Source organism: Loxodonta africana, chromosome X, assembly GCF_030014295.1.
Source record: "Loxodonta africana isolate mLoxAfr1 chromosome X, mLoxAfr1.hap2, whole genome shotgun sequence".
Classification (NCBI taxonomy): domain Eukaryota; kingdom Metazoa; phylum Chordata; class Mammalia; order Proboscidea; family Elephantidae; genus Loxodonta; species Loxodonta africana.
This window is the reverse complement of record NC_087369.1, coordinates 58,577,310-58,598,914: the sequence shown is the minus strand read 5'-3', so window position 1 is coordinate 58,598,914 and position 21,605 is coordinate 58,577,310. Positions and strand designations below refer to the sequence as shown.

General features: G+C 40.7%; 1 protein-coding gene across 2 annotated transcripts in view; it reads right to left on the bottom strand.

Moving 5' to 3' along the window:
- CLCN5 (chloride voltage-gated channel 5) overlaps positions 1–14,758 on the bottom strand; it is a 281,331-nt gene extending 266,573 nt beyond the window's left edge. Inside the window, exons 1-2 of one of the 2 annotated variants that reach the window (XM_023557854.2) lie at positions 14,542–14,758; positions 11,583–11,732 (exon numbers count right to left, since the gene is read on the bottom strand). In XM_023557854.2, coding sequence (XP_023413622.1) covers positions 11,583–11,598 — 16 coding nt within the window. In that variant the 5' untranslated portion in view covers positions 11,599–11,732; positions 14,542–14,758. The remainder of the gene's footprint in view (positions 1–11,582; positions 11,733–14,541) is intronic. The other variant, XM_003418028.4, reaches the window with a different exon arrangement.
- Between the last annotated feature and the right edge of the window lie 6,847 nt (positions 14,759–21,605).

Sequence of the window (21,605 nt, the reverse complement as noted above, 5' to 3'; positions counted from 1 at the left end):
GCAGTTGTTCAGATAGAACAATGGGATACTGATTGGTTCAAAGTCAGGAAAGGTGTGCATCAGGGTTGTATTCTTTCACCATACCTATTCAATCTGTATGCTGAGCAAATAATATGAGAAGCTGGACTATATGAAGAACAGGGCATCAGGACTGGAGGAAGACTCATTAACAACCTGCGTTATGCAGATGACACAACCTTGCTTGCTGAAAGTGAAGAGGTTTTGAAGCACTTACTAATCAAGATCAAAGACCACAACCTTCAGTATGGATTGCACCTCAACATAAAGAAAACAAAAATCCTCACAACTGGACCAATGAGCAACATCATGATAAATGGAGAAAAGACTGAAGTTGTCAAGGATTTCATTTTACTTGGATCCACAATCAACACCCATGGAAGCAGCAGTCAAGAAATCAAAAGATGCATTGCATTGGGTAAATGTGCTGTAAAGGACCTCTTTAAAGTGTTGAAGAGCAAAGATGTCACCTTGAAGACTAAGGTGCGCCTGACCCAAGCCACGGTATTTTCAATCACGTCATATGCATGTGAAAGCTGGACAATGAATAAGGAAGACCAAAGAAGAATTGACGCCTTTGAATTGTGGTATTGGCAAAGAATATTGAATATACCATGGACTGCCAAAAAAACGAACAAATCTGTCTTAGAAGAAGTACAACCAGAATGCTCCTTAGAAGCAAGGATGGCGAGACTGCGTCTTTCATACTTTGGACATGTTGTCAGGAAAGATCAGTCCCTAGAGAAGGACATCACGCTTGGCAGAGTACAGGGTCAGCGGAAAAGAGGAGGACCCTCAACAAGGTGGACTGACATAGTGGCTGCAACAATGAGCTCAAGCATAATGATTGTAAGGATGGCGCAGGACCGGGCAGTGTTTTGTTCTGTTGTGCATAGGGTCGCTATGAGTCAGAACCGACTCGACAGCACCTAACACAACAACAACATATCTCAAAAAAGATTGACTACTCTTGCCTCACTAACATAACAAAGACAACCCAGTCCCAAATAGGATTATAACCACAGGCATGAAGGTTAGGATTTACTACACATATTCTGGGGGGATACAATTGAATCCATAACATTGCTTCTCATATTTTTGGCTTTGATAACTGGGCAGATGGTGGTACAATTACTTAGCATAGATATCATAAGAGAAGAAGGTGCTATTATTATTATTACAAGGGTATAAAACCCAAGGAAAAAAAAGACTTTGGCAGAGTTGGGACTATGGATGGCAGCAATTCCCCTGCCCACCAGCCTCTCACCATTCTCAAACTAAACAGAAAAGGTCATGATTTCAACCTGGGAATATTCAATGCTGAATCATATGTGGTCACAGGTCAGACCTGTGAGGAGAAAGGACAGGGCACAGAGTACTTTTTTAGCCAGGAGATGTCAATGATATAATTTAATGTGCTTATCTTTTTGTGTGGAGGCCAGAGAAGAGGGAAGGGGAAGGCAGGGGAGTTCAGCACCCAGAGAATCTCACATGCCTGGTAATATCTATTTTGTTTCCACTGGATGGTCCTTGTCCTGGATTTATTTCTAGTTTCTCTATGCTGCAATTTATGTTCCTCATGGAAGTAGTCAGGGCAGAAATCCTAAATAAATAAAAATAAAATGCCTGAATGGTATTGGGCTTAAAAACATCAAATATGACATTACTAAGAAGGTTTCCTCATACTCTTAACTATTCAACAGCTTCTTTGGCCTGGCCACAGGTCTAGAAACACCTGGAGTATTAATAGAAGGTAGAAAAAATAAGAAGAATCTGACATTTGTTGCCACTCATAATGAAACTTTCTAGCTCCTCCTCCCCCACCTCTGATGCATGCACAGAACAGCATTACATGAAACAGGAAACTCTGAATCATAATTCTGGTTAAAACACAAGAACCTATAGTTTATTTCAAAATGCTAACAAAGTGACAGGAAAAAAAAAACACCCTAGAAACCTCAATGAAAAAAACAATTCTTTGGAAAAAAAAAAAAACTTTTCAAAGTAGCAATAAAGTATAGTAGGGGAGACTAATACTTAGCAGAAAATTATAAAATACCTGATCCTAGGAGAGGCGGTGTAATGCAATATAGGTCTATATAAATAAACAGAGAGAGAAAGCACGCGGGTGAGCGCACCAGCAAGCTAAACAGCATTATCAGGAGACCCAGGGTCTAGCCCTGGCTCTGTGTACCATGTAACATCTGTGTGACCCAGAATAAGTCTCACTGGGCCTCAGTTTCTTCCTTTGCAAGATAAGACATTTGAACCAGAGCACCTCAAAAGATTACTTCCAGTTTAAAAACATCTTTTACAACATATCTAACTTTATTTTTATGTCATAATTCTAATACAAGCAGAAGAGCTACTACAGGCTAGACATTTCAATGACTATCTTATTCTATATACAAACTTGTGAAATAAGTATTATTTCATGTTGTGTATTATAAGAGTAAAGGTCAACATTCGTGAGTGCTTAACTGTTCAAAGGACTATATGTGTGTATTAACTCATTTCATCCTCCCAATAATCCTGAGTAGAGATTAACCCCATTTTACAGATGAGGAACGTGAGGCACAAAGAAATTAAATAACTTGCCCAAAGTCACATTGAAACCCTGGTGGGATATCGGTTAAGAGCTTGGCTGCTAACCAAAAGGTTGGAGTTCAAATCCACCATGTGCTCCTTGGAAACCCTGTGGGGCAGTTCCACTCTGTCGTATAGGGTTGCTATGAGTCGGAATCAACTCAACAGCAGTGGTGGTTTTGGTAATGTCACATAGCTAGTAGTAACAGAGCCAGGATACAAACCCAGGAAGTCTAGCTCCAGAGTTTGTGCTCTTTACCCCAGATGAGACAATTGAGGCTTTCGGAGTTTAGGTAACTTTGACTACCAAATGGCAGACCCGGGGTTCAGATCCAGGTGTATTCGATTCCAAGGCCTATGCTCTTTCCCCAACTGTGTGCTTGGGAATGGATGGTTGGCTCTTAAAAGAATAAGTTTATGAAAGATTGTTTTTCATCAGAACCCATCCCCGCTACTTCCCCCGCCACTGAGGAGTTGTGTAAGGACAATAGGTGAAGAGAGCTGAACTTATTTCTTGAGTGCCTGCTGTAGGTGAGACACTGTGCCAGACACGGGGGCAGGGGAGGGCCCTGCTTTATTACTGCAGTTATAATAACGTGACTTTTGTTCAAGAGCCACACAGCTACCCAGATTTCATACTGAAGCTCTGTCGCCAATTCACTGCTTTGTGATGCTCCCTCCTGGCTCCCCATGTGTTAGCTAAGTCACCAGTATTTACAAATACACCGTGATGTGTTAAAAAATCTGCAAGGTTGAACATATACTTCCTTAGGATTTGATGCCAACAGAATCATTTCTCATTGCAACTATTTATTATAACTTTCCTCAGCCTTACTTCCAGACTTACCCTGACATATTCTGCCACTTCACCTTATTATGTAATTCCCACATTAATTTTCATTTCCCACTTTTTGTATAATCTCCCCATTACCACTCGTACTCCTAAGAGGGTTTTGGGAGTTAAATAGCACAGATGGCCAAAAATTACTAGAGTATCTGAAAAAGTATTAATAGCAAATAGCTGCTCTAACCAAATCCTTAACATTTTCGTTTCCTTCTTTCTTTTTTTAACTTGGAGGTGGAGGGGAAGCAGAGAATGGCTTAAGCAGTTGTCCAGGGGCCCACATACTTCACTCTTGTTGGAGGCACTCATTCAGAGTTTACTGACTCTTATTTTACATCTTATTTTAAAATAACTTGCTTTCTAATTATACAAGTAATACATATTCGTTACATAAAACTTAGAAAATAAACAAAAGAAAAAAAGTATATTCCGTAACCTGGAGATAACCACTTAAACAAATCTGGATCTTTTCCTTTCATCCTATATTTACCTGTACATTCATAGGTGTATAAGTAACATCTAAACATACCAATAAACACACTTAAATTAAAAAAGACAGAAATGACATAATTCCATACTTTGTCCTTTTCCATTATATCATGAAGATTTTCCCTTTGTATTAGTTAATCTTGATTTTTAACGGCCAGATATCATACTGTATGAACAAGTCACAATTTACTTACATTTCCCTATTATGGAACCTGTTCAGTTTTTCACTGTTAAAATTTCTTATAAAGCTGTGTACACATCTCTGCTACTACTTTCAGAAATTGTACTTTTTAAAGTTAGCAAGTAATCCATGTTGTTTATAGAAAAATTGGGAGATATAGATAAGCAAAAATATCAACTGTAATTTCTTTTTAAATATTTTGTGTATATCCTCTCAGACTTTTCTTTATATTATACAAAGACACATGTAGCATATTAAAACAGAATCATACCATTAATAATAATAACTACCATGTATTGAAGGAACCCTGGTAGTTCAACAGTTAAGCACTCAGCTGCTACCCTAAAGGTTGGCATTTCGAATCTACCCAGCAGCTATGCAGGAGAAAGACCTGGTGATCTGCTCCCATAAAGGTTCCAAAACCAAACCCAATGCTGTCAAGTCGAGTCTGACTCATAACAACCCTATAGGACAGAATAGAACTGTTCCGTAGGGTTTCCAAGGCTATAATCTTTTATGAAAGCAGAATGTCACATCTTTCTCCTTCAGAGTAGCTGGTGGGTTCAAACTGCCGACCTTTAGGTTAGCAGCCAAGCACTTAACCACTGCACCACCAGGGCTCCTTCCTGTAAAGATTACAGCCTAGAAAATCCTATGGGGCAGTTCTACTCTGTCACATGGGTTCACTGTGAGTTGAAATCCACTCAATGGCGCCCAACAACAACTACCACCATGTATTGAGTAGTTACCACATGCCAAGCACAGTGATTTTCTTAATTAACCCTCCTAAGGGTTGGCTCAGTTGTTCCCACACTTGTCTGCACACTGGAATCACCTGGGGAGCTTCAAAAATACTGATACGTCCCATTCCCAGAGATTATGATTTACTTTGTTTGGAGTGAGGTATGGGCCTTTGGGGTTTTAAAAGATCCCCGGTGAGTTTACTGGGCATACAAGTTGGGAACTGCTAGGTTAAACAAACAAAAAACAACATTTTTTTTAGCTACTATCTTATCCCTATTTTGGAGTCCTTGGGTGGTACAAACGGGTAAGCGCTCCATTGCTAACCAAAAGGTTAAAGGTTCGAGTCCACTGGCTACAACCAATGACTGCCCTGACAGGGAACACAACAGAGAACCCCTGAGGGAGCAGGACAGCAGTGGGATGCAGACCCCAAATTCTCATAAAAAGACCAGACTTAATGGTCTGCCTGATACTAGAAGGACCACGGTGGTCATGGCCCCCAGACCTTCTGTTGGCCCAGGACAGGAACCATTCCCAAAGCCAAGTCTTCAGACATGGATTGGACTGGACAATGGGTTGGAGAGGGATGCTGGTGAGGAATAAGCTTCTTGGATCAGATGGACACTTGAGACTATGTTGGCATCTCCTCCTTGGAGGGGAGATGAGAGGGTAGAGGGCGTTAGAAGCTGGTGAAATAGACACGAAAAGAGACAGTGGAGGGAAGGAGTGGGCTGTCTCATTAGAGGGAGAGCAATTGGGAGTAAGCAGAAAGGTGTATATAAGTTTTTGTGTGAGAGACTGACTTGATTTATAAACTTTCACTTAAAGCACAATAAAAATTAAAAAAAAAAAAGGTTTGAGCCCACCCAGACGCATCTTGGAAGAAAGGCCTGGTGATCTACTTTCAAAAAATCAGCCACTGAAAACCCTATGATGCACAGCTCTACTCTGACATACACGGGGTTACCAAGAGTCAGAATTGACTAGACGGCAATCTTGGAAACTGAGGAACACTCAGGTAAGTAGGAGCCCTGGCGCACAGTGGCTAAACATTCAGCTGCTAACTGAAAGACAGGCAGTTCAAACCCACCAGCTACTCCATGGGAGAAAGATTTGGCAGTCTGCTTCTGTAAAGATTTACAGCCTTGGTGGTAATAGGGAACCCAAGGTCAAGAAGGGGGAGTGTCAACATGTCGTAGGTTGCTAACCAATGTCATAAAACAATATGTGTACTAACTGTTTAATGAGAAACTAGTTTTTCTCTAAACCTTCATCTAAAGTACAATTAAAAAAAAAAAGATTTACAGCCTTGGACCCCAGTTCTACTCTGTCCTATAGGGCCACTATGAGTTGGAATCTACTCAACAGCAACAAGTAAGGTAAGTCACATACCCAACATCACACAGCTGATAATGGTGTATTTAGGATTTGAATCTAGGTCCAAGCCCAGACCCTGTATTTTTAACTGATAATTTCAAATCAGCTTTTTCCCCCTATTAAACGTTATATCATGAACCTATTTCTATGTTAATAAATAACTCTACGTTGTTATTTTTAGTAACTATAGTATTCCGTTGTATAGGTACATCATAATATGCTATCAATTTTTCCCATTATAAAAAATGCTATAATTAATATCCTTGTTAATACATCTTTATGCACTTCCTTATTTCCTTAGGTTAAATTCCGAGGAAAGAAATTGCTGGGTCAAAAGGTAAACATATTTTTTAAAGCTTTGATAAATACTGCCAAATTGACATTGCCATCAGAAGTGTGTAAGAATGCCTGCTTTCTTGTATTATTGCCACCACTGAGTTTTGTCATTCCTTTTTCTCTGCAAATTATGTTGGAGAAAATGGTAAGCCATTTTAATTCCCCTTTGTTTGATTACTACTGAATAGAACCTTTTTTCATGCTTATTGGACATTTGGATTTCTTCTTTTATGTATTTTCCTATTCCCATCCTTTGTACATTTTTCTAGTAAAATACTTATATTTTACTTATTGCTCTGGAAGTCAGTGTGTGTTAAGGATAATAAGACTTGTTGCAATTCTTTCTAATTGCCTCATTAACTTTATTTATGGTTTTGTGCAGAAATATTAAATTTTTATATAATCTATTATATTAACCTTTTTATTTTTCTACTTTTGATACTATACATACAAGTATCTTCCTTACTCTAAGATTATAATAAATATTCTTCTATTTTTTTAGTTCTTTTATCATTTCGCTTTTTTGTAAACTGCTAACTCTAATGTAGTAGTTCCCATTATAATTGCCTAGAGAGCTTTGGGTTTAGAGAGCTTATGTCTTTAAATGCTCAGGTCTTAAGGCTGAATCACATTTTGGAGCAATGAGGCCTGAACAGGAATATTTTTACAAGCATCACAGATCATTCTAATGCACACCGCCCCCCTTTATTAAGAAACACTATTTTAATCCTTCTGAATTTATGGTGGTATCAACCCTTCCAAATTAAGTAATTATTACTTCAGCACATTGTTAAACAAATGATTTCTCCATTAATTCAAAATGTTGCCTTTATCCTAGTTGATAAACTCTATGAGAGTAGAAATCATACTTTATTTTTATAAAGTTACTGTGGTTTCAGTGAAAATTTATACAGCAAATTAGTTTCCCATTCAACAATTTATACACAAATTATTCCGTGACATTGCTTGATGTACCCCGCAACGTGTCAGCACCCTCCCCATTTCCACCCTGCCTTCATCCAGCCAGTTTCCCTGCCCCTCTTTACCTTCTCATCTTTGCTTTTGGGAAGACGTTGCCCATTTGGTCCCCTACAGCTGATTGTTCTAAGGAGCACATTCCTCACAGGTGTTACTGTTTATTTTATAGGCCAATCTATTATTTGGCTGAAAGGTGACCTCCGGGAGCGGCTTCAATTCCAGGTTAAAAGGGTATCTTAGGTTGATAGCCTCGGGGGTTCCTCTAGTCTCTACCATTCCAGTAAGTCTGATCTTTTTCACGAATCTGAATTTTGTTCTACATTTATCTCCCTTTCTAACTGGGACCTTCTATTGTGTCCCTGGTCAGAGCAGTCAGTAGTGGTAGCCAGGCACCATCTAGTTCTTCTGGTCTCAAGCTAGAGGCGGCTATGGTTCGTGTGGGCCATTAGTCTTCTGGACTAATTGCTTCCTTGAGTCTTTGGTTCCTTTCACTCTCCTTTGCTCCAGACAGGCAAGACAGCAACAGTTGTATCTTGGATGGCCACTTGCAAGCTTTTAAGATCCCAGACGCTACTTACCACACTAGGATGTAGAACATTATCTCTACGAACTATGTTATGCCAATTGACATAGATGTCCCCCGAGACTAGGAATCATACCTGTTTTTATTGACCATTGCATCTCCAGGGCCCAGCATAATGCCTGGTGCACAACTGGTGTTCAATAAATGTTAAGTGAATAAATAAATAACATCTACCAACACCCCAAACTGCCTAGTCTTCTCTTTAATACTTTGTTGACAATTAGACCAAAAAAACTGATGTTATTACGCCCAGTACAGTTTCTTTATAGTGGCCTGGAAGTGCATTAGAAAGTTTCATCAACTGAAGTCAAAATAATAATGTTGGCCATATTTAAGAGGTATGGGAATTCTGATCAAATGCTTCACAGAAGATCTCCAGGGTCAGAACTAGACAACGGTGACCTACAAAATTAAGGAGATTTGGGTTCCCCCAATCCTTAGAACTCCTCAACTAGCCCCAGAGACTAACTTTGAAGCTTCCTCAAACTGAGAGTGAAATAGACCCATACATTCCCTTTTCCAACAATCCATGGAAAGAAAGCTGGAATACAGCATTTGGAAATCTAGGTCTTAGTCCTGTCACTACTATTAACTATTAGCTGTTTGGCCTTGGGCATATCACTTAACCTCCAGGGGTTGGGCTGGAAGTTTTCTAAGAGCTCTTCAGGTCTAAACATCTACCTAGAGACCCAAACAGACTACCACAGGATAGGGCTTGCAAAAACAACCTGAAATTATCTCCACATAACAGAGTCCCAGTCCCAACACAGGCTACAGAAAAATAATAATAATATGACGATGATGATAATAATAGCAGCTATTGCTAAATTTTACTGAGGACTTATTATATGCTAGACAATATTCTAACTATCATAATAAAAATAATGGTACACAGTTATATGGTACTTATGTGTACACATATACACATATATATTTAATCCTCAAAACAATGCTATGAGTTCTATTAATATCCCCATTTTACATAGCAGAAAACTGACACACAGAGAGATTAAGTGACTTGCCCAAAGTCTCACAGCACCAAGTGCTGGAACCAAGAGAGCTGAACCAAGGCCTACACTTTTAACCACCATATTATACTATCCAAAAAAATTTCCTTATGTGAACTACTCCCTTCTTCATTAATGCTAGATAAATGAAGTTTTACTCCAATGTAATTTTAAACAGATCACATTCCAAGATATGAGATTTTAAAATATATCATTAATAAAATACAACATTTTATTAAGACTTGTTATCCATTAATATTTTTTTATTAAATAGCACGAGCGTTAACTATTAATGACATTTCTGTTAAATATCTTCAAAAACAGAGAAAAACACAAGCTCTTTATGCATCATTAGGAACAAAGCTTTAGTCCCTTACCTGCACAAACTCCAGTTCCATACTTTCAAAACTGTCTTTTAAAACATCAACCTAACAGCCCACAGGTGTCTCAAGCAAAACAGGTGAAACCAAACTCACTACATGAGCTTCCCACCATCCCCACATCCTTCATGCTCCCTCTTAGGATCCCCATCTCAGTGAATGACACCACTGGCCCCCAGGCACCCAAACTGGATGTCAATCCAGACTCCATTCCCCCCATAGCCAGTCACAGAACATTTCTAGAATCCGTCCCCTTCTCTCTCTCTCTTTGCCGCCCCTGCTTCTTGGACCCTCACCCTTTAAAAAAAAAAAAACGCCCTTAAGTCAATTCTGACTCATAGCGACCTTATAGGACAGAGTAGAACTGCCCCATAGAATTTCCAAGGAGAGCCTGGTGGATTTGAACCGCCGACCTTTTGGTTAGCAGTAGTAGCTCTTAACCACTATACTACCAGGGTTTCCTAGATCCTCACCATCCCCCCACCCACAAACCACTATACCAGAAACCTCCCAACTGGTCTTCCTGTTTTCCTTCTCTCCAGCTCCAATCCTACCTACCACTGCTGCCAAAGTAATCTTTCTAAAACTAAATCTGATTATGTTACTTCCCTGTTTATAATCTTTGTCATCAGGATACTATAAAATCCTTCCTAGAGCATACAAGGTCCTTTATTACCTGGCCTCTCACTACCTTCCCTGCTTCATCTGAGGTTGTACCCCTACACATCTCATACTAGGCAAACAGAGCAACCTGAAGTTCCAAAACAGTACTTCTCTGTTTGCCCAGTAAGCAATTCTCTCATTTGCCTATCTGGCAAACTCCTACTCATTTTTTTTTTTTTTTGGTCAGCTCAAAACTCAGAGTTCATCATGCTTTTCTCTGGGCTTCCATCGCATTTTGCACCTCTCCCTATTATGACACTTATGCAATGTGATATAATTATTTGTTTATATGTCTGTCTTTCCCATAAGACAACTGAACCCTCCAGGGTTGTGTCTCATTCATCTTTGTACCCTGTTTGTTGAATGAATGTCTCAGAATTTAAGCAAGAATATCTAAACTGGTCTTGATAAATGTCCATTGTGTGAGTCAGAGCAGGTATACAGCCCAAATCCCATTTCAAAAAATATCTTTAAATTGACCATCCTTGCACATCAAAAATACTTGTTACTTTTGCATGTCTACATATTTAAAGCAATAATTAACACAATAAGGCATTGTTAAGAGATACATTAGACCACCAACAAACCTACCTGTTGAACGCTTATAGTCATTTAAGCTATTTCACGCTACCGAATTAAGTGGTCTTTAACCTTGTAGGTCACAGACAAATTTGGGTGCGTTTGTCTATCATTTTTTAAACCCACACCCTCTTTTGATAAACATAAGAATCCCACACACCCTTGGAAATTCTGATACTCTCCTGAGGGGCACAATCGTTAACCTCACTAAAAATAAAGAGTAAATTTTCTATGTGGTAGCAATTCACAGGTTCACAAGAGATGTAACTCCACCACCCAAGATGTTGCTGACCTTTGCTCTCGGGTACTTCACATTATTAAAACAGGCATTTTTTTCCTCCATCACCAAATATAAACCTTGTAATACTAAATATGCTTTTACAAGCTGCATTAAGTCCCAGGAAAGTTTTTATTGAGAAGAGGAAGCCAGGGAGACACTGACATCTGTCTACCCACCTTCGAGAATCCTATGATAGAAATTTTCAGGAAACCAAAGAAAAGCACAAATATAAAAAATATCCTGTTTCCTCATATATAACCCCCACAAGCACATGTTTAAATGAAAGGGAGTTCTTTTAAAATGCTTCTGGCACTAAATTTTCCTGCTACCTCCCTTCACTCCTCCACCTCTACTTTAAAATAATTTGAGCTTCTAGCTAGCAGCAGCTACTTTTAAGCTAATGTGTTTTGTCCTTGCCAAGACAAAGGGTTAAATTAAAGAAATAGCTGGCTAGCTGCCACTGGCTTGGGGGATGGGTAAGACTGGAGGATAAGAAGGAAGAAAAACCAGTTAGAGGAATAAGTGCTAATTTCTTACCCTGCCACATGGCCATCTGATACTATCTTCTCCCACACTGGGGTCACAGTCTCAGGGTTTCCTAGAGCACTCCAGTTTTGTAGAGAGTCTTGAATAGGGTGTAGATGGAAGGTGTGGTCCTGCTTTCTGGAAAATGCTAGAACCCCAACCCTGAAAATGTGAAAAGAAAAATGAATACATAAATGCAAAAATACATTTCACCTCCTTGAAAATTATCTCCTACCTCTCTCTGAATCTCTCTTTTAAAGATACGCAGACACAGGCAGTGTCACATTTCCCCCTAAGCAGCAAGGAGTTGCTGAAGAAAGAGAAAATCCGGAGACCTAGAGTCAATTAATTTTGCTACTCAGTGCTGTACAATTCTGCATGAATCAATGGATCTTGAGTAAATGGGTTTCAGAATCTCAAAGGCTGGGTGGTTGGATGAGATAACAGTTAAAGTCTTTCCCATCTTGATTTCCCATCTTGAAGTTCCACGCTTTTGGGAATGAAAAAAAAAAAAAACCAAACCCAGTGCCGTCGAGTCGATTCCGACTCATAGCGACCCTACAGAACTGAGTAGAACTGCCCCACAGAGTTTCCAAGGAACGCCTGGCAGATTCGAACTGCCAAGCCTTTGGTTAGTAGCGGTAGCACTTAACCACTACGCCTCCAGGGTTTCCTTTGGGAATGAAGAGAAGAATAATATCCAACCCCTAAATACCCAACGTTACATTAAAAATCAGTAGAAAGACCCAATCAAGAAGTGGGCAAAGGATATGAACACACATTTCTCTAAAGAAGATATTCAGGCAGCCAACAGATACATGAGAAAATGCTCTCGATCATTAGCCATTAGAGAAATGCAAATTAAAACTACGATGAGATTCCATCTCACACCAGCAAGGCTGGCATTAATCCAAAAAACACAAAATAATAAATGTTGGAGAGGCTGCGGAGAGATTGGAACTCTCATACACTGCTGGTGGGAATGTAAAATGGTACAACCACTTTGGAAATCTATCTGGCGTTATCTTAAACAGTTAGAAATAGAACTACCATACAAGCCAGAAATCCCACTCCTAGGAATATACCCTAGAGATACAAGAGCCTTCATACAAACAGATATATGCATACCCATGTTTATTGCAGCTCTGTTTACAATAGCAAAAAGTTGGAAGCAACCAAGGTGTCCATCAACGGATGAATGGTTAAATAAATTGTGGTATATTCACACAATGGAATACTACGCATCGATAAAGAACAGTGACGAATCTCTGAAACATTTCATAACATGGAGGAACCTGGAAGGCATTATGCTGAGCGAAATTAGTCAGAGGCAAAAGGACAAATATTGTATAAGACCACTATTATAAGATCTTGAGAAATAGTAAACCTGAGAAGAACACATACTTTTGTGGTTACGAGGGGGGGAGGGAGGGAGGGTGGGAGAGGGTTAGAAAAAAAAAAAAAAAGATAAAAAAAAAAAAAATCAGTAGAAAGGAGAGCAAATGTTGTGAATACCAGTTTAAGTAAAACCAAATTAATTCAGCTAATTCCTATTTTTAAAACTTCAAATCCGGCCTTAGGACAATACTCTTTGCAAAGACAGGAAAGGAGCTAAGGATGAGAGAAAAAGTGAGATGTCTGACTACTTGATTCAGAGGTTTAATATACTGAGCACTTTGCCTGTCCATTTAAACAAGTTCTTAGTCAATAAATTGGTCTTCCTTATTTAGCATACAAGCCAATCTGCTTTTTCTAAGGAAAAGTCCTCACCTTTTGACCTGGTGAACATCAAAGTAGGTTGTTATTTCCTTAGCTTTTATACAATCAAGACCTCCATCCCCAAAGTGAAACCGCTAAAACACAAACACTGAAGACCAACACTAACTTGAGAATCATCATTTTGGCCTTCTTTAATGACTTTTTCTTTTAAGGATTAATGTACACACTAGTCCCAAAATACCGATAGAGAAAAAGATAACGAAAGGTTCAGGAAGTCCAGAAAAACTGCGAACTCATATAATATATTTCCAGGATGAATTCAACAGGGAAAAAGCGCCCTGGTGACTTATCTGGAACCTGGGACAGTTTGTTTTGGTTTGCCTTCCCCCCACCCCCCACCCCCCACCCCCCACCCCCATTATATGTGTAGTTAAGAAGTACTGATCTGAGCCTAATGGGGCAAGGCGAAAATTTAACATCTCTGAGGTTAAACCTGGGTAGTTGCTAATAAATGCATGAAGTTTATACAAAGTGGATCTTACTGGCTTTTTTGGGCTCCAAATTTCTGGATTTCCCTTGCTTACTCGAAGGAGCTTACACGAGTGTACACGCAACTTCTCTGTAACTCCAGGAAACTGATTTGCTCTGAAATGTTAATAAAGGTAAACGCGCGTCAACGTAAAGGCAAAGCTTTCCCTTTAAGGGTAAAGGAGCTCAAGCGCCAGCCTCGAAAGTTTGGAGAGAACCATCCACTCGCGTTGAGAAACTGAAAACGTGCAGCAACTACTTTTCTGTGAGTTTGGACTCAACTTCGCTAAGACCCACACAAACCTGCAAGTCCAGCACAGGAGAGAGAAAAATGGGCCTTGACAGAGCTTTACCAGCAAAAGCCATCCTGCGCCGGTACTGGAAAGGGGACATATGCAACTAACTACTCACATTCAAAACCTGGGCGGGCTTGGCGCCGCTCCGCGAGGAACCTTCACTCAGGCAGCTCATGGACCCTTGCTCGGAGAGCAGGGTTGGGCTCCCTGGAAGATCCCGCCACACACTGGCTAGAACTAGCCTGGCTAACTCCTCCAAGTGCCAGGCAACGGCGGCTGAGTACGGGAATCACCTATCTCCAGGAGCTGAGCTGGCAGGGGAGCACTCCCCCGGAGTCGCTGCGCTCATAGGGTGCTCAGGAGGTGGGCCAGGGGCCAGCGGCGCCGCGAAGAACCTTTTGGGGAAGGGACAGCCCTTTTGTCTTTACCTGTCGCTGAGTCCGTCGCCCGCGGGCAGTGCACTCAGTTCGCTCTGAAGTCCAGGACACCAAGTTGAGCTAGCGCCCCACGTAGCCTGCAGAGCTTCATTCACACAGCCCAGCCAGGGAGGAGGGGGAACAGAGCGGGCGCGCGGCTCATGTGACAGGAGCCTCTCAAGTAGGGGCTCAGCACCGCCGACATCTGCGCGCGTGCGCGCTGAAGCCGGCCAGCTCCCTGCACCTCGGCCAAGGCAGGGACCTGCACTAGGCCAACAGGGGCGGAGAAAACTGCCGAGACAGTGTTGGGCGGAGTTTCAGCTAGCGCAGCCGCAGTAGGCGGCCCTGCTCGCTGCCATATTTAACGCGGACTGGGCGGGCCCTAACCCAGTGCTGGGCGTATCACTTGTGTAAAAAAAGAAATGTTTCCATGTTTTTGTCTGCTGTACTTTCTTTGCTTTTGTCCTTAGAATAAAATTTTGTTTATCCTGAACTTCTGCACCAGAGTAGTTAATTAGCTCACGTATTTTGAACCTCTTATTATTTCAGGCACTGCTCTAATCCTTTTACTTTTTTTTTTTACCTCATTTAAAGCTCACAATAACCCGAAGGGGTTAAAAAAAAAAAACCGGTGCCGTCAGGTCAATTCTGACTCATAGCGACCCTATAAGACAGTAGAATTGCCTTATGGGGATTCCAAGGCTGTAAATCGTTAAGGAAGCACACTGCCACATCTTTCTCCCCTGAAGCAGCCCATAGGTTTCAACTATGGACCTTTGAGTTGGCTGGTGCTAGAACTGCTGACCTTCTGGTCGCATAACCACTGCGACACCAAGGCTCCTTACCCCAAGGGGTATATACTATTGTTTTTCCATTTTTTGTTCATAAGAAAACAGAAACAGAAAGATTAACTTGTCTGAGATCACATATTGGTGGTAGTAATGCTTGTAGCAACCAATTTTATCCTTACAGCAACACTGGAAAATCCACACCGCAGTTATCAGTATTATCTTCATTTAAATAATTATAAAACTAAGTGTCTTAGATATCTAGTGCTGGTATAACAGAAATACAAGTGGATGGCTTTAACAAACAGAAATTTATTCCAGCACAGTCTAGGAGGCTATAAATCTGAATTCAGGGCACAAGCTCCAGCAGAAGGCTTTCTCCCCCTGTCGGTTCTGGGGGAAGGTCCTTGTCATCAATCTTCCTCTGATCTAGGAGTTTCTCAATGCAGGGACCCTGGGTCCAAAGGAGGCCTCTGCTCTGGTTCTTCTTTCTTCGTAGCTGAAGGCCCTTCTTCCTCTCTGCTCAATTCTCTCTTTTATATCTCAAAAGACACAAGATATAACCCAATCCTGTAGACTGAGTCCTACCTCATTAAGATAACTGCCTCTAATCCTGCCTCATTAACATCATAGAGGTTAGAATTTACAACACATAGGGTAATCACATCAGATTACAAAATGGTGGACAGCTACACAATACTGAGGATGGTGGCCTAGCCACACGTTTTTGGAGGACAAAATTCAATCCATAACAGTGAGGCTCAGAAAAGCAAAAGTCACAGGATTAGTAAACAGTAGAACTGGGATTCCAACCTGGGTCTTTTGACTCCAAAGCCCTGCGCCCTAGGGTTGGAAAAAACAGTTCCTCGTTTGACAGAAGAGAAAACTTAGGCCAAAGGAGGTGCGTTGACTCGGTTAAAATGATCCCACCAATTAGTTATTGGCAGAACTGAGACTGGAATCTGTATAATCAATCCAGATAATCATACTAGAATTCAAGTATTCTAATTCAGAGTCTACTGCAGTGAACATTTTTGACTGCCTACTTGCTAAGGGATACAGAACCTGTATCCTAACCCAATCAGCTAAAGGCCACCAAGGACAAATTTGTAGTGGGACAAAGTCAAGTTTTTTCACCCATTGCAACGAGGAAAGGGTGCTCTCGTGGCACAGTGGTTAAGAGCTCAGCTGCTAACTGAAAGGTTGGCAGTTCAAGCCCGCCAGCTGCTCCGTGTGAGAAAGATATGGCAGTGTGCTTCCATAAAGATTACAGCCTTGGAAACCCTATGGGGCAGTTCTATCCTATTCTATAGGGTCGCTGAGTTGGAATCGACTGGACGGTAAAGGGGGCAATGAGGGAAGACTGCACACTAGAGGAAAATCTCACATCTTTGAGCATTTTTGGGCATCTCACCAAAGAAGAGTCATTATAGGATTTGGGAGAAGGGTGGAGTTTAGGTGAATTTTCAACAAAGCAATGTGTTTTGTAAGCTCAGAGCAAAGCAGGGTTGTGTGTAAAGGGATCAACATCAGGACTGGACTGCAAAGTGAGCCCAGAGTCCTGTTTCCTTGAGAATCACAAAGTAAAGATAGATGTGGAATGTTCTGTCCAGTTACCCCTTATCTGAAGCTCTACACCTGGTTTAAAATCAAGGCTGCTTTTCTTTGTCAAAGAAACTTAGATCCTCCAGACAAATGTGGGATGTTTTATTCTTACTAATACGATTTCAAGCAGCAAAGTTTCTGATAGTCTATGATTTTAGAGAACAAAGCTTCTCAGTGAATGAAAAAGCAATAATCACTCAAATAAAGGGGTTGTTATCATTTTACAGCTGCAGCTTGTCTTTGCGAGAAATATTGTTCCCTGTTAAATTTGTAGCCGCCTTTATCTATGTCTCTTCTCCCAGCCTGATGAATGACCGGATGAATTTTTACTCAGTCCAAGCTAATCTTTACCTTCTCACCTGGTAACATTTAGTTCTTGCTTTGTGTGTGTAGTGGGGGCGAGGGGGTTGACACAAGTAACTAAAAAGAAACCAGGACAGGTTGTGCTGAGTCCACTGATAAACATAAACTCAAGTGGAGATAATGCATTGTACAAAGGTGTACAGGCAGGAAATCATATCTGAGGGCCTGAGAAGTCTTCTGTGACTGAAGCTTAGGGTAGGAAAATACAGGGGAGTTGTGGAAGATATACCCAGAAGATAAACTGAGACCCAATTATGGAAGATACTAAATGTTGGACTGAGATTTGTACTTAATTCAGAAAGTGATTGAGAAAGACCTAAGGTTTTTGATCAGGGCAATCCCTTTACTGGAATACTTCTTTAAGAAGGTGTATCTGAGTTTATGTTAATGGGGGAGGAACAACTCAGAAAAGGAGGGTGAGAATGGCTGTACAGCTCAAAGAATGTAATCAATGTCACTGAATTGCACATATACAAACTGTTGAATTGGTATATGTTTTGGTATGTATATTCTGAACAACAACAACAACAAAATAAATAGGAAAAAAAGGTGTGTCTGGGGTGACTCTTCAAGAAGAGGTTTGTTTGATTGCTTGCTTTTTTTCCTATCCCAGGGTAGGGGAAACTGGAGCTTCCGTCAGATTGAGCAGGAAGATCCACTCATGAGAGAGAAATTGAAGGGGCAAGAAGAGGAGGTAATTAATGGAGTAAAATGTTAGGGGAAATAGAGACAAAATACAAAATATAAGCTAACCTTAGAAAAGACACCTCTAGAGGTGGAGCCAAAATGGCAGAATAGACAGACGCTTCCAGCAAGCCCTTTTTACAACAAAGATACGAAAAAACAAGTGAAACGAGTATATTTATGACAAGCTAGGAACCCTGAGGATCAAAGGCAAGCTTAGAAAACGAACCGAGGGGCAGAGGGAGGAAGAGACAGTTCAAAAGTGGGACCTGAATCACAGGGAGTTCTCAGGCACCATTCCCGGTAGCAGCTGCAGCGGGCTGGTACTACCATTCGGGGGCAGTTTCCTCAGGGAGAAGCAGCCAGCCACACAGCCTACTCATACCTCAGGAACCAGAGAAGAACGGTGCTCTTGGCAAAAGCTAAGTACTTGCATATATTTTACTGCCCCCCCACCCTGCCCGCCAAAGCCAGATTCAGTGGCTGACTTCCCTGGGCCTGAGATAGGCCCTGTTGAACGCCTAAAGCCATCCTCCTGTCCTTGGAGAAGGAATAAATTTGCAATTCGGAGAAAAGATACGTTGCCAACTCCACTAACCAGGGGAGCTCACTACAGAAGTGGCTCCTGTCCAGGCGTAAATGGTCCGTGGACATTGAGTACCTTTCCCCTCTGCATGGACACGTGTGGGCCATTTCAGGAGAATACGCCCTTGCTGGCAGACTCCAACCGTTTCAGCTGTACGGTGGAGAGAAAGGTAGGTGTTTGATGTTTGACATTCCTTTGCCTATTAAACAGGGTCCTCACCTACCCATATCAGGGGCCTAAGGACTGGTACGTCCACTCAGGTCACCAAGCCACCCGTGACAGGGGACCAAGGATAACTGGTACTTCCCAGTCCTTACAACCCAAAACATCGGGTGCCCATGGTCCATCTGCAGAACCCACCCACCTGTATGCTGTAGGGAACAGGGATATGCTTTCCTCAGAGGCACGTGGGGGACAATTCTCAGCCCACTGCCTTGTTCAGACCATGACCCCCTGCTGCAACCAGATACCAGTACCTACACCAATCACCCTGCCCCTCTAAGATTGTAGGACAGAGCCTGTACCACACACTTGATGATCAGCTACCTGGACACAAGAAAAGTGAATGGACTCCTAGACTGATATACCTGATAACAGCTCTAGCCATCTGGGAACAGGACGTCAGAGCTCCAAAGGTGAAAATAATCATGCTAGCTCACTCAAGCAACCCATTTGGGCATATCAAAACAAAACAAAGCAAGAAGCTATGACACAATAAGCAAGCATAAAATAAACTAATACAATACCTTATAGACGGCTCAGAGACAACAGTCAATATCAAGTCACATAAAGAAACAGACCATGATCGCCTCAACAAGCTCTCAAAACAAAGAATCAAGGGATCTTCTAGCTGAAAGTGCATTCCTAGAATTACCAGAGGGAGAATACAAAAGATTAATCTACAGAACCCTTCAAGACATCAGGAAGGAAATCAGGCAATATGCAAAACGAGCAAAGGAGCACACAGATAAAGCAACTGAAGAAATTATAAAGATTATTCAGGAATAAAATGAACAATTTGATAAGCTGCAAAAATCCATAGACAGAGCAATCAGAAATTCAGAAGATTAACAATAAAATTACAAAAGTAGACAACTAAATAGAAAGTCAGAAAAGCAGATTTCAGCAAGTGGAAGGCAGAACTTCTGAACTTAAAGATAAAGCACTTGGCACTAATACATTTGAAGAAATACCAGGTAAAAGAAATTTTAAAAATGAAGAAACCTTAAGAATCATGTGGGACTCTATCAAGAGAAATAACTTACGAGTGATTGGAGTACCAGAACAGGGAGGGATAACAGAAAATACAGAGAGAATTGTTGAAGATTTGTTGGCAGAAAATTTCCCTGATATTGTGAAAACTGAGAAGATATCTATCCAATATGCTCATCGAACTCCACATAAGGTAGATGTTAAAAGAAAGTCACCAAGACGTATTATAATCAAACTTGCCAAAACCAAAGATGAAGAGAGAATTATAAGAGCAGCGAGGGATAAACGAAAAGTCACCTACAAAGAAGAGCCAATAAGAATAAACTCGGACTACTTGGCAGAAACTATGCAGGCAAGAAGGCAATGGGATGACATATTTAAAAAATCGGAGGAAAATAACTGCCAGCCAAGAATCAAATATCCAGCAAAACTGTCTCTCAAATATGAAGGTGAAATTAAGACATTTCCACATAAACAGAAGTTTAGGGAATTCATAAGAACCAAACCAAAACCACAAGAAATATGAAAGGGAGTTCTTTGGTTAGAAAATCAATGATATCAGGTGTCAACCCAAGACTACAACACTGGGCAGAGAAATCAAAAGCCAACTCAGACAGGGAAATCAAAAAAATGAATCAAGATTAAAAAAACACCATCTATATGCTGCCTACAAGAGGCGCACCTTAGAGACACAAACTAAAACTCAAAGGATGGAAAAAAGATATTAAGCAAACAATCGAAAAAGAGCAGGAGTGGCAATATTAATTTCTGACAAAATAGGCTTTAAAGTTAAATCCACCACAAAGGATAAGGAAGGACACGATATAATGATTAAAGGCACAATATACCAGGAGGATAAAACCATATTCAATATTTATGCTCCCAATGAAATGGCTGCAAGATACATAAAACAAACTCTATCGGCATTGAAAACTGAAACAGACAGTGCCACAGTTATAGTAGGAGATATCAACACACCACTTTTGGTGAAGGACAGGACATCCAGAAAGCAGTTCAATAAAGGCACAGTAGATCTAAATGCCACAATCAACCAACTTGATCTCATAGACATATACAGAACACTCCACCCAACAGTAGCCAAGTATACTTTCATTTCTAGTGCACATGGAACATTCTCTAGAATAGACCATAAATTAGGTCATAAAGCAAGCCTTAAAAAAAAAAACCCAGGGCCGTCGAATCAATTTTGACTCATAGCGACCCTATAGGACAGAGTAGAACTGCCCCATAGAGTTTCGAAGGAGCGCCTGGCGGATTTGAACTGCCGACCCTTTGGTTACACTATGCGACAAGGGTTTCCATGCAAGCCTTAGCAAAATCCAAAATATCGAAATATTACAAAGCATCTTCTCTGATCATAAGCCCATAAAAGAAATCAATAACAGAAAAAGGAGGGAAAAGAAATCAAACACTTGGAAACGGAACAATACCCTGCTCAAAGACGACTGGGTTATAGAAGACATCAAGGATGGAAAAAAGAAATTCATAGAATCCAATGAGAATGAAAACACCTCCTATCAGAACCCTTGGGACACAGCGAAAGCAGTGCTCACAGGTCGATTTATATCAATAAATGCACACATACAAATAGAAGAAAGGGCCAAAATCAAAGAATTTTCCCTACAACTTGAACAAATAGAAAGAGAACAACAAAAGAAACCATCAGGCACCAGAAGAAAGCAAATAGTAAAAATTAGAGCAGAATTAAATGAAATAGAGAACAGAAAAACAACTGAAAGAATTAACAAGACAAAAAGCTGGTTCTTTGAAAAAATTAACAATATTGATAAACCATTGGCCAGACTGACAAAAGAAAA